Below are 18,123 nucleotides of genomic sequence, written 5' to 3' on the forward strand. Positions count from 1 at the left end.
ATTTGCTTAAAGCTCCACGTCCTGCTTCCTTTTCATGTAAATCTAAACATTGCGCAATAAGTTACGAGAATCGTGTATTGGTGTGAAATGTCAACCAATTGATGTAAAATGTCGACCAATTGATGTGAAATGTCGGTTAATTGATGTAAAATGTCGAAAAATTGATTGGAAATTGTAGATGTCTTCAGTCATTTACATAACATGTTCCAAACCCATCAAGCTATTTACCATTTTGAATTAACCAGAAGTTTTATATATAGTGTTCTCCTATATTTTGCAACCATTTCATTTATTTTTATTGCTTTCTCGGTAAAATAAATTTGGAAAAAAGTGATCAATTTTAGGCTCATTGACTAATAGTTTGTGTCTGCCAAAACTTTTCACAAAAATAAGAGGATAGAAACTTTTAAAATTTTTGGTGCACATTTTGATTCATTTCTTTGCATATATTTTATACTTTAAAAAATTATTTGGTAAAATGTTTTGATTTTGCAGATCAAACTTTCGCGTTTAAGAAGATTTTTCGATATATCTTCAATGCCACAAACATAAAAGATGGAGACTTGTTTTACATATGGTCTAATTGTTTGCCACGTTTATTACATTTTTGTCGGAAACATTAGAATTGTTTTCAGTTGTGTATTGCGAAATTCATGTTGTTAGAGTTGTATCATGTGAAGAAGTTGTCGATAATATGATAATCTACTTAAAAAAAATTTTAAACTTAAAAGAAAAGAAAATACTTAAAGGGAAAACTGCATTTACCAACTTATCCACGCAGCGTCTTATAGCATAATTGCATTACAATCTAACATTCTGATTGAATACTGGTTTTCCATGCGTGATCAAGTAGCAATTACTTAAACTATGAAATCCTGTGTGATTACAGGTTTTACACAGTAGAACTATGTGTCAATTCTTCACTAAGAATTGTCTACCGAAATCATGACAGGCGAGTATATTCGGTGTAAATAAATCAGCACACGGATGTACCATGATAAACCTTCAGCGACATGCAACCGCTGTGCGTGATAAGCTGTCTGATAAGCCGTTAACATACTGCCGAATGTAGAGTAGTGGGTTCGTCTGCGGCTTGCAGTAAATGGAATTCCACTCACTGCCAGTCAGTATAATAGCGAAGCACAAATTAGTATGGTTTTAATTTTATGAAATCACGTCTCACGCATATATGACATAAATATATAAAGTTTATCAAAACTGTCATTTTTGACAGAAAAATTGTGTATTTACAGGTAACTTCTTTAAGAATACAATTTCATACATTACTGTGAAAAAAAATAATTTTCCATTATATGGATAAAAATAATTAGAGGAGTTAGATAAAAAAATTAAAAAAAGGATAAAAGAAAATATTCAAAATTCAAAAAGGAAGACGACTATAATATACAAAAAAAGACCACAATGGACAAACAAAAAGCAAAAAGCGAAAACCAAAAAAGTAATTAAACAAACAAACAAAATAAAAAATAAAAACAAAACAAACAAACTATTACGGTAGGAAAAACAAGGGCAGCCAAAAACAGCCAAATAAAATCTGTACATTGAAAATATATTTATAAAAACTTCAAAAAATAATAATATCTCGCTTTTCGTCATAGTTTATCATAGGAATCAATTATCACTTCTGGATTAGTAGAAGATCCTTTTAAAGGAGTATTTTTTGCGTTGTTTTGTTTTGATAAATAATGTTCTTCCACAGCATCCATGAGAAACTTCCATTTACAAAAATATGCAAACGCAAAGACGATCACCAAAAGAATGATAAGAAAACCACTAACAATCGCGAATACCAATATACCACTGAACTCTTCTTTTGGCAGCGGATTGTGGGTAGGCGGCAAAGCTATTTAATAGAAGAAAAATTATTAAACCAAGTGAAATAACGCTGTCATGAGTGCCTTATGGGATATATAGGATGAAATCATATTGAACTGAATAGCACGATCCAAAGTTTTTGATCATAATAAGGTGATAACAAACACTTGTACCAAATTTTGTGTCAACCGTCACTTTTGACGGCAGTGGGGTTGTGGGAAAAGGAGGGTACCCTGGTTCGACTAAGGTTGAATCTCAAAAATCAATTCCGTAGATAAAGAAATCTGAAGTCTGACTAAGTTCTGCAAAATGGAAATTGTTATTTCGCTGATGAAAAATATTTACTGGCTTATGGTAATAGTTGATAAGTTTGCAAATAATCTTTAACGAACAATTCCTACTTGTAAACATTGCAATCGTAAAATTCCCGGTAACCGATCCACCTTCGATATCGTTTCGACCAAACGTTGTAACAGTGTATCGATACGTTGTAGCGGGGTTTAACTTGGTAAATTTGTACCGCGTATATCTAAAAAGAAGAAATACTTGAATAAGAATTATATAATCTTTTAATGCTTGAACTACGTGTTCCTAAAAAGAACTTTATGAACAATTTTCTGTATCAAATCACAGTATGTTAGGCCATGGATTTAAACAAGGTAAAAATTTCTTGCTTTCATGTGATCTCTATCTTTCACCCTGGTTCTCTAAATTAGCCCCTATTTCTATACACACGCGCGAACCGACAAAATCAACCATAGCGTGCCTAATGCGCAGAGCCTGGTAGATAGAAGTTTTATTTTATTTTTTACCTTTTATTTTCGTGCTTCTTCGCTTTACACATAAGAAAAAGCATGTTAAGAGCATTTTTGGTTAAAATAACACAAAACATGCATAATAAACAGGGAAATATTTACATGTTAACTTCTTTATCTTATATTCAAACATAACAACTCTTTTAGACTTCAAAAGTAAAAACGTACCCTATATTTTATTCACAGTTTTCTCCGTTTTTCAGGAACCTGTTTATCTGATGTTAACACTGCTACGAAAGTGGTCAGGCCAGTATGTCATAGGCGTAGAATAGCCCTGGTAACGAGGTTGCATAAGTTAGGGCTAACTCGAATATTAAAAGCTGACGTTTAAAGTTAATGCTCCTACCCCAAGCATCAAGTACAAAAACTTGCGTTCGAGTCTAACGTGCACCAATTTCCGTAGTTTGCGACTTTTAAGGGGGAATTATAAACATTCCTGCAACGCAAACATTCCCACAATGCAAACATTCCCACAATGCACGTTTATAACATTGAATTATTTAAAGTCATGAAAGTTTTCGTGCGAAGTCATCCCGCGTAAATCAGCATTATCGCTTGTAATCATTCTAAGCTGATTATTTCGATTCTAAGCATGTAGAGAATTTTAAATTAGAAAAACAAAGAATCACAGTAAGAGCGGTAACCTTTCACGTTAAAAGTTTTTCTTGTAACTTTAAAATATCGAACTTTCTTGCTTATTTTTAACAAATGTTACTGTAGAGCGCCGTTAGCTTCTTGGACACTGTAAGTCTATATATAGCCAAAAAACAAAATGGCGTAAACAGTGCTGCGCAGTCTACAAAAATAGATAAAATTCCATCATGCATACTTTGCTCTTAAAACCTGTAGTCACATTATGCTTGACGTCGTGTGGTTTATAATTACAGGGAATATCAAGTCGTTCTGTTTTAAGAAGAACAACCTTAGTTTCTCTATAAACACAACAGAACCATGAATCGGCTAAAATAAAAGGGCTACAAAACAAGCTGTTTAATTTTGACTTTAGTGCCTTACACGAAAATCGCAGCGAAAGAGTTCATGAGCAATAAGGAAAAAAACAATATCTTAAATCATGTTGTATATTATATTGTCCATAAGTAAAAACGACAGAACAGTACTTTTCAAACATTTCGACCTTTTGAGTGGTCTGGTTATTAGACAATGTTATTCCAAACAAAATGTGAAATGATGGAGAGTAACATCAATGACGGAGATCTTTCTTGAGTCGTTTCGCAGCACTTTAAAAACCTTTTTTCAACATGAAGAGGAAAAAAGATAGATTTACAAAAAAGTTTATTTGAAAAGGTGCCATAAGAAAGCTGTATGCTCTGATAAAAAAATTCTAAAAGCGTACGAAAGTAAAAAAGTACGTCTAGCCTACTCAAACATAGACGTTTTTCTGAGAAACAAAATGGCTGCCAAGCTTTTTAAAATATAAATATAAGAAACAAATATATAGAAATGCAAAATGTAGAATGATAATTACACTACCTTCTAGAATGATGATCAAAGAAGTTGTAAAGACAAAATTATAAAAACTGTATAACAAAAACAAAATGGTAGTCATGGCTGTTGGCCAATGTTAAAGAAAACTAGATGAAAAAGTAAATACGCTATGAGGCAAATCAGTTATTTTGCAAACAATCAGAACTCATGTTTACTTTATAATGTAAGCACAAACAGCCACGTTCTCAAAAAATATTTTCTTCTTTTGTATACTGAACAAACTGTCAATTTGAATATGTCAACAGGAATTTTTGGTGCAAAAATAAGACAGTTATTTATATAAGAAATCAAAATTTCCAGTTGTAGAATGAATTGGTAAGTTCTGAATATAGTATATTTCGAGAAAAGAGAAGAAACAGTGACGCTTAATACCAAAAGCGTTCACACATTTCGTGTGAAAAGTGTGTATGCAATAAAACGAGTGTGTGTTTTATACAGTCATCGTGTTCTAAGAGTATTGACACTAACACTTAGGTTAAAATAAAATAACAAGAACTTTGACAGGATGTGAATATAGCATTTCGTTCTTTATGTACTTACACCTAATATAATCATTTTCCTTTTTTACAATTACAATAATTTGAATATTCTAGTCGTAGACCGTGGAAAAATCCACAGGAATTTTCCTATCGTCATTCGCAGCTATCATTTTACCTCACAACAAACGTACAACGAGCATCACTAAATCCACGGTTCAGCCGTCATGAGATTTAGAATCCCAAAATATAAGCAAGAAGTTTTAAGGATACACTTGACAGCTTTGTTTAAGAATACATTACACCTACCTATATAACAGAACTGAAACAAACTTGCTGCTTCGAAGATTCCTTCTTGTCTGTCAAAATGTCGTCGAGATGAACATAATTGACCTTTTTAATCCACACGTACAATATGATTCACAACAATGAACACATTTTCGGATTTATCTTTTTATTTCTTAACATCAAAAGCCCAGCGAATGCCATTAGCTGGCATGGCAACGCGATTCTGTAATTGTGATTTTTGCTTATCATGACAACCGTTAATAAGCCAGCATTATGACATTTTCAAAAGCGGGAGTATTTCTGACAGAATTATCTGGTATGTTAAAAGATACCAGCATCTTTTTACTTTTTAACGAAATAATAAAAGGCCTTTGTTGTCCAAACCAAGCTCTCCTTATAAACTGACGTAAACATATTAAAAACACGTTTTGTTTATATAAAAAACCTTGCCAGAGATCTAATTCCAAACCAACTGAAGTTTTGTTGTGTACCGTTCACGTCAGCATAAAACTCAAGTTAGGATCATAGGTGGTTGACTAGTTGAGTGACTGCTGTGCTTGCACGGCTTATGTAGCTCAAATAGAAGCTTTAAATGTCCTACGACCTCCTTCGCAGTACCCTAGTTGATAGCCGTATCAATCGGAAATCGGAACAGAAGGGAAAAACAGTAATAACAATAATAAGTTCTTTACTTCCACCGTAATACAAGTTCCAAACGTTCAGGTTTTTAAAATACGTGGAGTTATTGTGAGAAAATATGTATGTATAAGTTATATGAAGTAAAAAATACCAATGCGTTGGTAGACTTTAAATTGCTAAAAATATATTGAACATAAATAATAAACAAATCTTGTAACATGAAGCTCGGGGAATAGTAAAGATGGCTTTTCGTGACCATGTCGTAAAATGCTCAGATCTATGATTAACGTAATCACAAATAAAATTCTAATACAGCCATAACAACAGTCATTAACAATAATTAAAGCAGAAGAGATATTTGATGAGGAAAGCATAACGATGAAAGAGGAAAACCATGACTTATTAACCTCAATGCAGGAAAATTTTTCACATAACAAAAAATTAACCTCACTCTAATATAATAAAATTTAAAATTTAACAGAAGAAGAAAATATGTTTGAGACGTTGATTGTGTCTGAGGCGTTTGTTAAGCTACTCCTACCGCCGGCCCACCCCTACCACCGTCCTACCAAATGACCTTACCTACTGGCTAATCTAGAATCTTTTTTTAAAATCAATCACGATAGAAAAACATTCCTTTGAAATCGATAAGCAAATTACATAAAAGCCTGGGCGGAGGCCAGTAAGTATATATGTAATATATGATAGGAAAGATAAAAGAAAACTTAATTTAAATAAAAATACATCTCATAAACGTATTGATGTTTTACAGTGACATAATGTTATCCAAAAAAATTGGTGCTGGCATAAAAAAAGCTAGATTTAGATCATGTCTTCTCATTCCCACACAATAATATTTAGTTACAGGAAAAAAATGCACGACTCCGGGGTATCCTTGCTCCTAATCCGCTATCAAAAAAAGAGATTGGTATTGCAGTTGTATACAATCAGAAATATAAGATTATTAATTGATCAAAAGGCAAAATGCCCTGGGAACAAGGTTGGATTTATAGAACACTTTTTAACAGCCAAGATACTTTTTACAAACGCCTACAATTCTAAATTTCAGATATCTTGATTCTTGTGTGGAAGATATGTTGTTGCTATTTTGAAAACAAAAGAATGAGAAATAAAACTCTAAATAATTTCAGATTAAAAAATGGCCAAGAAAAGTTTTATATATATCCCTAAAAAATTAAACTCGTCAAAATTTTATTTAATGAAAGAAGGTTGATAGCCGTCAGTGATCATTAAGTAAGACAATAACATCATATATCTAAATTGGCTACTATAAGCCAGAAACGCTTTAAAAGCTTCACATAACTCTTTACGCTTGACGCCATGAAAAACAAACGCAACAACACAATCAATGAAAAAAAATCACGTTCCCAAGCCTATCTCATAAAACTGATTCTGTTATCTTTGTAACGGCTTAACATGTCTATGATCTTTACAAAAGAGTGTTGATAAAATCTAAATTGAAATCTCACTTTGTAAGTGATACCTTATCCAAATCTTTTCCAAGCCGCCTGCTGAATCAAAAAACAATTCATCCTTTCTTTCTTGTAAATATATTAATGCATAAAAGGTATACACAAACGCAAACAGAAAAATACAGAAACAACAATTTCCACTTTAAGTTATTTAAAATTACTTGTCATATTTTTTAAAACAGGGCGTAAATGTTTAATCTGTAAAAGTTTCACTTTAAAGATTCTTAGAGGTTGATCGTATAGAACAGACAAGCTCCGAAATCTGCTTGAAGTTATGGCGGAGAAATCTTGCCCCAATCTTCTATCTTCGGCAGAGAGTTATCGAAGAATATTGATAAAAAAGTAATGAAAGAACTGTTTGCAAGAATGTGTTATAAATTGCGAAGCAAAAAATGAAATGTTTTCAAAGGTTTTCTCTGAAGTCGAGGGTGCAAAAAAACATGCACATCTCCGAACTAACCTTTTTACCAATTTTCTGATATCTTCTTCACCATTCCCGTTAAGCTTTCAGTTTCACGAACGAAAAAGAAAAAAAATTATTGACAGACAAAATCGAATGTTTGACCAAACAACAACACCATAGGATTAAGATGAAAGCAAAACTTCAAACAAATCCCTTCTTTTGTTTGTATAACAGAATCTAAAACCTACACGACTCTCTTGGAACAACAGCAGATAGCACAGTTAGAAAAACACAGAAACGAAAAATCAAACTTCACTGCGCAGTGTTTTTAATTATTGAATGTAAAATCAAATATTTTAAAGAACCGCCTCAAATATCGTTTGACAGCTTGATGTGTAGTTTATTTTAAGTCAAAATAACCAAATTCGCACCTCTTTTACGTGTTATTTTGTGCGTCGTAAATAAAACCTGTTAAAAACTCTAATATAGCCTGTCACGTTTTACAGAGAACGTAAACGTAACTCACGTGCTCCCACCCCCCAGATAAATCTCGATGTGCCTTGCCTCGGAAAAGACGTCCTAAGTTATTTTTCACAGTACCAGACTTCTACCAAGCCGATAACTGAGTGTGTAGGCTTCTGAAGACTCTAAGGCGGCCAGTTACCGTCTTATAGGGGGAGTACGCATTCTTGCAGCCTTAAGTTATCCTATACCACCTTTCTGTTGTATTCTTTTGAAGCTCCGACTGAAAAAGCTGCACACTTAGTCGAAGCGTTTATTGAAGACAATCTGGTTAACACGGGGTTTGCTATATTTAGAGCCTTGTTTTTCTTAAAAAGATTTTTAAAAGATGCGCTGCGGTGTTCAATATTGTTTTCAAAAAAGTGTTAAAAAATTTAAGAAAAAAAATAGTTGAAAGTAAAAAACCAAAGAGTTTTGCGTTTTCTAATGATATTATAAAAACGGCTCTATACTAAGACGGTACAAAGAGTTTTACCGAAGTACAACTATACAAAAAAATTATAAGCTGACGCTTGTCATGTAGTTATGCATTCTAATCTTTCTCAACCCCAGAGCACTTTAAGATAAAGCCTCGCATTTCGAGGTTTATCTCAAAGAGGTCTAGGGTCGAGAATGTATTCTGATACAAAACTGAAGTTCTTTTACTTCCTGGCAAAGTCCCTATCGTAAAGGATATTCAAACTTAAATCAACTGTTTTTTAGCCAAATTATCAAACTTTTGACAAAAAACAACTGGATCATCAATCCAAGACAGCACAAATAATTCCGGAGAAATAAAATGCTCCTCCCCAAATCTCTTTTTAGATAAACCTGGAAAGTAGTATAATTAAGTAGTGGGTTTATCTAGAAAAGCCCTGGGAACAAGAAGAAAAAAATGCGCGCGAAATCTTCAGGACATAGGAAAACAAAGTTGAAAATGAGATTTAACACATAAACAGATACTAAATTATAATTAAAATCGACATGGTTTCTTGGTTTTCTTGTTAACTTATTTATAACGAATGTTATGCCACATAACAAAGAAATAATTTTTAAGGGCGGGAAAAGCCGACTGCAGAAACGTGTAAAATTTGCTATGGAAACTACCACCTTGTTTTTATATATCCGCCAAAAGTACGTGTGATACCAAAAACATTTCAAAAGGTTCAACCATCTGCGTTCGTTGTAGTGATGGACAGAGTGGTTTCTATTATCACTAGTAAGCTTTGAACACATGCATAATCATAGAGCTTTACGACTCACTTACTTTAATGTCCGTTACATAAAAGTTATATAGAAGTCTGGATGGGTCCTGAAACGGGATTCCACCCTATTCGACTTTACTACATTACTAAAAACTTATGTCGTTTTTATGGTAAATTTCTTTTCCTAGAATCGATTCGTCACGTGCCCGCGAGATGGAGATTACGCTTGAGCGAAAATCCTAACCTTTCAGCCGTTAACGTTTTACCCGTAAAAACCTTATTTTCAACCTAGCGCAATAAGCTGGGTTTTTTGTAATTTCGTTAGTAATTCGAAAGTTAGTATTGCGAAAGTTAGTATTTAACAAAACTATAGTCGTTTTATTAGATAAAAAGAATGGAATAGTGAATACTCAGTTAAATACTGGTCACAATATTTTACCAAGTAAAACTACTGACCTTGAGATATTTTTGGGGGGACTAAGCCAGCTAGCGAAGCGAGCTGAGCTCAAGCAAAGCACATTTGCTTTTTAATCGTGCTTATATATACCTTACCGGAGAATATCTTCAAGTTGGTCAGACGAGCGCATATAACGTCTCTCAGGTATTTTGTCTATGTGTATTTCATTTTTATTGTATTGTGTATCTCCTCCACATGCACTGGAATCGATTTCGTATTTTGTAGCGACAAAATTTGAATGAAATCAACAACAACAATCATTGACAGAGGAATAGAAAAGATGTATTTAGGTTTGTAACGCTTTCATTTTACCATTTCGATAGCTAGAACTCAAAATACTTGCAAAATAGAAATAATTGAACACAATCATCATTTAAGGCTTGATTTTTATTTGTCATATACGACAGACATCATTCTTAACAAGTTTGATGACTTCCCAACCAACACAAGGATTTTATGGTGGTAGGGCGTCTTTGCCACTCTCTTCCTGTGACTTGACTCTGCCCTGAATAAGGTGTTTTATAAGTTCACTGATTCGGTAGTCATGCCATTGTGGTACTAGCTTAGCTGGAGTTCATAATTTGAAAATAACTTCGGTCATCATTTAAACTTGCGTTTTGGAATAAATAGTCAGTACCGGTGCAAACATTATAATAAAGCACATTACAAAGACAAGAATAATCCTGAGGGTAGGACAGCGAACATAAAACGACCTCTTTAAATGGATAAAAGTTTTCTTTCATCGCCAATTCATGTCGCCAAAATGGCGATTATTTTGTTTTCGTTTAACACAATATCAAACGTTAAGCTCAAAGAGTCTGCTTATAAATTAGAATAATTCGCAGAAAGCACAGAATAGTTTTCTGAACAGTATCTTACCATGATGCCACAACAACAACAACATAAAAATAATTGTTTAAAAACCCTAAAATATTTGACGATTTTACGTACCTTATAAGTTTCCCTACACCATTGACACTTTACATAGCTACAAACGCGTTACGACACAAAAAATGTGAAGACAGTCACGCGTATGCCAATCCGTCATGTAACTGTCATATACAACACAATATGTCATTCTTCGTATGGCACACAAAGGAAAGTACATCTTGATTGGAATAACATAAAGCAGTTTTTCAAACAATATTGCGGTGGACACCACTAACAAATGTTTCGTTTGCAAACATGCTCACACGTACTTTATTAAAAAAATAAACAAACGTTTATGTACGCCATATCTTTAAGGTGAAGAAATATAGGGACGGATTGACCACAATAGGATCCCTGGATTTTTCTTGCTAGAAATCTATCATTCTCCTAGTTAAATCCACATATTTTATTTAATTTATTTTGAAAAGGGAACTTAATATTCACTTTTTTATAGACAGCATGGCGCAATTTTTTTATAAACAAATTGAAACAACAACTTCATGAAAGAGGGTGAAAAATAAAAGTGCAGTGAAGAAATCAGGAATTTTAAAAGTAATAATTTAATGATATATAACTTGTCCTAAAACTTATGTAAATGTCATACGATATGTGATTAAATAACATCGAATCGTGGTGCGAGGAGGTTTTGGTGCATTAGCCTAACAGAGCAAGTTCAAACGTACATTTATGTTATTAAATAGACAGTCTACAAGCAACTGTAAGCAGCAATTGAGCCTGTAAAATCAAGAAAAGTTAAGCGTCGTACAAAATTTCGTGCTGCTTATAAAAGAAAGCGTGCATTATCTCATCTGTATTTAAATAACTTGATTTCAAGAACTGCTTGTAAACAAAAACATAACCACGCTTTGTCGAGTAGATCCATCACAATCAAAAAATTTATCTATTCTTCTTCAGAATAATCCTTGTAAAAAAACTGGCCAATGTGCCATATGAAACTTGAAACGTATACCGATTTGTTCGCAACCAGCATACGGTGCATTTCAAAATATTATTTTATGATAAGAGCAAGTGAAATTTAAAAGATATTTCTTTCGAAATTAAGTTTTTAACAAAGAAAAACTATTCATTAATAAACCCTAACCTCTTTTCACCCCAACTTCCAAGCCCTCAACTCCCCAAATGTACCACAACCACATCGGGTGGCTCTATTCTATTTCCGACAATCCTAGACATCGAGAACAGAGCCGGGTAAAGACGGTAATTTCCATAGCCCAATCGATTTCATGTACACCATTAAGGTGATTTCCGATTTATTTATAGGTAGCTAGTTCGCACAAATGCAAAGATAACAAAATTAAGAAGAAAGAATAGCAGAAGCGCTAATTTAAGTAAAAATCATCATCCATTTATATTTTCAAGGTAGAATCATCTTTACAGAATCCGAAAACAAGTGGAAAGAGTTGATCAGTAAAATAATGTCGCTCGTTACTTTAAACTACAAACAACAAATTACCACAGGAAAATCAATATATACAAGAGAGCAGAGCTGTACCAGTCTCCCTCTTGCGTTTTTAAGCAAAAAGTTGTGACAATCTCCATGTAGAAAAACCTTTCACAGATATTTTAACGCCATTTTTTAACAAAACTTACTCCGTTAAAAAAAATTGCTTAAAAATTCTTAAATTATAAGCTTTCAAGAATCTTCTTCAATCTCAATAGCAGTAGTAAGACATAAAAGCCAAAAGAATTAATTTTCTTACCTCAACTTCTTACTTTTCACACATTTGCGTTCTTTGTACATCAACAGTTCCCTGCGTGTTTGTACTGTCACATTCTTTTTCTCGACACCTCCAGCAGTGATATGCTGTTGCGCAGAAACTTTGATTGACGAATTGCCCTCCTGTTGAAACGTGATTGGTTGAACTGTGACAGTTACTGTTTTATTGACCAATACTATCGCATTAACAGGTTCCAGAACACATAATAATACCATGTAGTATAATTGAAAGATCTGAGAATTTTTTCGATAAGTTGGGTGATGCCATGTAATGGAGACATCAAACCCACTAACAACAGCCGCAATCTTCGTCGGTGCACCAGGTTTACCTAAGGTACACGAAAAATTTTTATTTTGGCGCAAGGAATAGAGGAAGAAAATTTAAGAGCACTGTGGTATAATTTCACGTAACATTCGTTGGCAAGTGACCAATATATAGAACAGAACGTCAATGAAGCATTTTTGACAAATACGTACCAATGGGAAGTGTTCGTGCCACTATCGCTTCGCTAAAGTTGCCTGTACCAAAAGTCGACCTTGCTCGAACTTTGAAGCGATACAACGTGTTGTTTGTTAGTCCTTTAACAGTGATTTGAGGTAACCTTCGAAATGCTATGAAATACTCAGTTGCGTTCCTGTCAGGAGTAAACATTTCAAGGTCATAACTTGAAGCATCTTTTACATTGTTCCAAGTTATAGTAATGAAATCAACATCTTTTTGAGTGTAACGCAATCCATGTGGTATTTTTGGAAGACCTAAAAAAGAAAAAAGAGAATAAAACATATTGTTTTTGCACTTTCACGAATACTAAATAAAATAAGAAAAACAAAGTTTCTAAAATTGGAGATACCATGCGTTCTTGTGGAGACATATACGATCTTTGAATACTCGCTATAACCAGCATGCGATTTTGAGCGAACTGCGAAACCATATGTTGTACTCGCAGCTAAACCATGAATTGATACAAGAGGATGACTTGGCGCTACAAAGAATGTTTTATTGAGGTTGTTTGGATATATGACTAATAGTTCGTAGCCAGTGATTTTTCCCGCCACAGTCTCCCACACAATGGTGATTTGTTTCCAATTTTTTGAATGCTTGCGCAGTCCAAATGGTGTTAATGGAGGGGCTAAAGAAAAACAGTGTGTTAAATTTCTGATGGTGTTTTTCAACAGAAAATGATGATAATTTTTAGAGTGATCTCAAAAGAAGGATAACGTCGATGAAAATGGACGTGTAAGTGGCGCAAAAGTGTTTTTTGGGGGTACTTAAAGATATTAGGCCAGCCTTTGCTACCGTACAAAAGACAACAGACCCGTATTTTAACAATTCACCTTGATCTGACATTTTCTGACATTCTAGAGAAAGGGAGTTTACCATCATTCCAGAGAGACGGGTGTCACCATCCTAATAACTCAAATTTGGCACAACAAAATTAAATGACATGTTTTTTTTTTAGCTATCGAAGCCAATTCATGAAGACTTAAGTAAATATACATACAGCATTGATCACGCTCGTCCGAACTGTCGCTACAATGTACTACACCGTCACATAACGCCGACGCCAGTATACATTTCTTATCTGCTCTGCATTTGAATGTACCAGGTTTGCAAGAATCTATAAAAAAGAATCTCTATAGTTAAAATAGATATATTAGATTTTATTTACAAAAGAACTGGTTATTGAAGATATTATTTCGGTTTGTCTGTTCAGTATTCATATTACTCGGCAAAGTTTATCATTTCTTGAACATGATAGTTTAGTAAGCGACGTTTCGGGAGATCCTCGGGTGGAAGTAGGATTTCCCGAAACGTCGCCTACCAAACTATCATGTTCAAGAAGAACTGGTAATTAGAATTTCTATTAATAATGCAATTATTTGACAAGTCGTATACACAGCAGTTTCATGTGCATTGACGTAAAGAACTGACATAATAAGTGTCTAAATGTAATTGTGAATCAATATAAACTCAAGGGTGATATTATTTGTTTAATAAATACATTGAAAAACGTATGAAATGCTACAGTTTGAAGGTCACATTGTTTTGAAAAATATATGTAGATCCGTTGACGCAATAACCAAAATGTAGTGGCCAGATGTTAGCGATGCAGGAGGAATTAAATCATTTCGAGTATGACAGAGATAGCTGATTCACCCACTTCACCCACCCTCGCCTCCACCTACGCCACACGACCACCTCAGCTCAGTGTCGACTTCCCTATAAACTTTCTGCCCACACTACCTGTAATTTTCACAGAAAAGCTTGCAGATTCTTCTCCATTTGTGCTGTTAAAAACGCAATGATATATTCCCTGATCTGTTTCACCAACTGGATTTATTGACAACAGGAAAACTCTGCTTCCGTTTTTAACATGAACTTTAGTATCAAACGATTTCAATTCTTCACTAGCAAGCATCAATACGCGCTTTCCATTGGTTAATGTCTGGTTCCCCTTCTTCCACCTTACTTCTGGTCTTGGGATTATATCTGGAGGTATGCATAACTGTTGCATGTATCGTGATGTACCAAAGTAAAACGTGACATTGTGTGGAGCCAACTGGAACTTGTTATCTCGTCCTGGAAAGGAAATGGTAAAGTTAAGGTTGTTAATGTTGTTGTCTTTTCTTTTATAGTAGGCATAAAATAATTACTGGTGAAGCCTTCAACATAGCTACATCATAAATTAATGTTTTACTTGACAGAGGTTTTTACACTCCGTACAAATACGGATTAAGCACTGGTGAAACGAATGCTATATTTGATGCAACATTCGATGCAACATTTAAAAAAAATTATTCATTAGAATAAAAAAGTTTTTATTCTCTATCGTGAAAAAAATAACGCGATAGACCATGCAATTTTCGCATAATTTTGTAGCCACTTGTAGTCATCAGGTAAGTTATTGCAATGTAATTTTAACGTAGGTGGACACCACGCTTAAACTTCTACATGTACCAAACAATATAGATTCAGTCTTTTCTTTCTTAAGGTTGAGTGTACAGCTTAATTATCTTCAAATCACAATGTTTAGACCAGGTGCTAGATGAGTTTCACTTTGATACTCCTACCAACAGTATAGGAATACGTATAGGAAAGCAATTTGATCTCATTCGACGTAGTCTTAAACCTTTACGCGACATTACTAACAAATTCATTGTGTAAACAAAAACAACGAGAGAAGACGTCAACAGCCAAACTTTGGGCTAATTTTGACTGTAGTTTCCACTAAAATCATTCACTATAATCTTTTTTACACTCCTGTTGTCATCACTACGCTCAGCCCTCACAATATTAGTTTTTATCAAAAGCGCTTTTTTATCACAAGATGAATTTCAAGTCTTTTTCAGCGCAAGAAAAAGGAGATACGATTGTCTAATGTTTTGATTTTTCTCCCGTTAGCGCCCCTGCACGTCGGCTTTCGTTGCACATAACTGCAAATATCAAAGACTTAGACAAGCTACCAAGTGTTCAGAAATCTTCGTTGACGGAAACTTCCCGAATTTCGGCTAAATTCAAATTTTTTTAAGAGCATAAATTCGCGAAAGTTCAGGCACGCTGAAAAAAAATTTATTTATTTGCGAAAGGTTAAACGGTCACTTAAAGAACCTTTTAGCCAATAACGGTCTTTTCAGTTCTAATATTATGCGTTGATAGGAAAAAAAAAGATTTAAGGTTCAATTCTTAACATTTTAAAGGTTAACTTTTGGTGATTCGTGAAAGTTTATGCTCCCGAAATATCTCAAGAAGATTAATTCACGAAATTTTATGTTTGCAAAATATATTATGACCTATTCGCAAACGTTTATAATCGCTAAATGCAAATATTTGCCCAAGTTTCTATTCGCGAAAGTTTCTGTGTTTGAATGTTTCTCCACTTAAAGTATCTAACACGTGCAAAGTTTTTCATGAAGTTATTTGCAAAGAAAACTAAAACCAGTGTGTTGATATTTTACATGGGAGTAACTCTTTAGCATTAGTTAGAAATTTTCAGTTCCGCCGCTTCGTTGATTTTTGTGTCTGCCACTAAAATCTAATACCACGAGCACATTTCGTAGCCCCTTTAACTTAAGTTCATACATACAGATATTATTGTTCATAAGACTGTTAAACACTATGATGACGTTTGTTTTAATCTGGGACTTTTAATCTGGGAAACAACTGCTTATTTACCTTGCACTCTCAGAGTACGTAAAACTATTGAAAATTATATCGCGATGAAGGTGATTGAAATGGCTGCAACTTAAATTCGATGCTAGTATATGTAAAAAAATCGCAATTGTCAAAAAGTTTATTTTTCCCCTCAATCTGATCGGAAGTTCTTAAATATAAAAAAGTTCCATACTTATTTCGCTTTTTCACAGTGATAACAAAGGATCAGTTAAATATTGTCTCGTGACTTTGCAAATTGTGTAAGAACGCCGCAAGCCTTCGCCTGCGCAACGCTCTCCATATTTGCGAAAAATATTCTACACACAACAAGACTAAATAATTCAAACTAAAAAGAATGTACATGCACGTACTCATGCAACCCAACCTTCTCCCATGTACGCACCATTTCTTTTCAATACCACTTTCTCCCTGTTCCAACATAATTACGTATTTTACAAAGTAATTCTTACGAAAAGCGCTGTTGTTTCGCCAAAACATTCACAAACTAACGCCGTAAATAAGGGCACAGAATTAAGCATAGAGCTTTAAAAAAGGTCTTTTTTATTTTTTAAGCACAGCATTTATTGGAGCGCATCATTCTCGCCCTCAAAGCTTTTTGAAATTCAATCCTCGAAAATTTCGAGGTTTTTTTTTAAGGAGCAGTGGGGTCGAGAATGGAAGAGTGGCGATAAAAGAAGAACCACGTGCGTTGGTGGTACTTACTTTCTGAACACTCTCCAAACAAATCATTTTCACAAATACCTATTTGTGAAAATGATATGTTTGGAGAGTGGTTTGTTTGCATATAATAATAAACGAGAATTTAGGTAAACAATGAAACATAAGAACATGATTAACGGATATGCTGAACGATCTGTTTGTCAATAAAAACAATTCACTTCAAAAATAATTTCTTTAAAAGATGAAAACAAAAATAATACATAAACAATTTCACCTTGAGTTAAAACAAGCAGGGTTATTAGAACCATGATAATACTTGCAGAGCTCATCTTAAAGCCGTTCACCTCATCCAAAGTCACAATGGTGGATCTACAAAAACATGATTTCAACTTATCTAAGTACTTCTTAAAGACGTAACTGTTAATACCTCTTCAGATGTCGAGAAAGATATACAATGTAAGCTGTTGTTATTTCTGTGACCTGCAATAAAAAAAGGATAACATTTTTGTGACACACAATAAACTTGACACGATTAAGAAAGTATAACAAACTCGTCGTTAGCCCATGGTAAATCCACAGGAATGCTACTGTCGCTACTCGCATCTACCTTTTTAGCTCACAGACGGAAATTTGAGTATTGTAGATAATATAAGAAAATTACATTATACAAAAAATAGGTGAAAGTAATGTCTGGTCTTTGTGCGTATACTTAGCTTTTATTAAGGCTGGTTTTCACTAACCGTTGTAAAACTTACGATCGTGGAGGCATAAGCCGAGTGAGAGCCAGCAAATAAACAAAAGCATATAGAGGATAAAGAGGAAAGGCTCTGTGTTAGCCTCAATTTTTTTCATATCATATTTAAACAATAAAGTTTACCTGGAAAAACACTTATGTTTTTTTCACTTAGCTATTCGAGGTAACCCTTTTGTTGTGAGAATCATAGAGTAAGAAAAAGAAAACAAAAAACTTTTGGATTGAACATTTTTTTTAATGTAGATTAA

The 18,123-nt window shown here is 33.9% G+C and overlaps 2 protein-coding genes across 2 annotated transcripts; both read right to left on the reverse strand.

The window, feature by feature from the left end:
* Positions 1-1,184: 1,184 nt before the first annotated feature.
* On the reverse strand, positions 1,185-13,635 carry LOC130636877 (uncharacterized). The gene is made up of 6 exons (XM_057446726.1): positions 13,623-13,635; positions 13,139-13,489; positions 12,765-13,043; positions 12,271-12,616; positions 2,238-2,365; positions 1,185-1,864 (listed from the first exon to the last, which is right to left on the reverse strand). The coding sequence occupies exons 1-6, from the start codon at positions 13,633-13,635 to the stop codon at positions 1,614-1,616; spliced, it is 1,368 nt and encodes a 455-aa protein (XP_057302709.1). The 3' UTR covers positions 1,185-1,613.
* On the reverse strand, positions 13,459-18,061 carry LOC130635951 (uncharacterized). Its single transcript, XM_057445495.1, has 3 exons — positions 17,396-18,061; positions 14,533-14,868; positions 13,459-13,906 (listed from the first exon to the last, which is right to left on the reverse strand). Exons 1-3 carry the CDS (start codon positions 17,448-17,450, stop codon positions 13,704-13,706), a joined length of 594 nt encoding a protein of 197 aa, XP_057301478.1. The 5' UTR covers positions 17,451-18,061; the 3' UTR covers positions 13,459-13,703.
* Between the last annotated feature and the right edge of the window lie 62 nt (positions 18,062-18,123).

This window comes from Hydractinia symbiolongicarpus, chromosome 3 (assembly GCF_029227915.1).
Source record: "Hydractinia symbiolongicarpus strain clone_291-10 chromosome 3, HSymV2.1, whole genome shotgun sequence".
Taxonomy (NCBI): domain Eukaryota; kingdom Metazoa; phylum Cnidaria; class Hydrozoa; order Anthoathecata; family Hydractiniidae; genus Hydractinia; species Hydractinia symbiolongicarpus.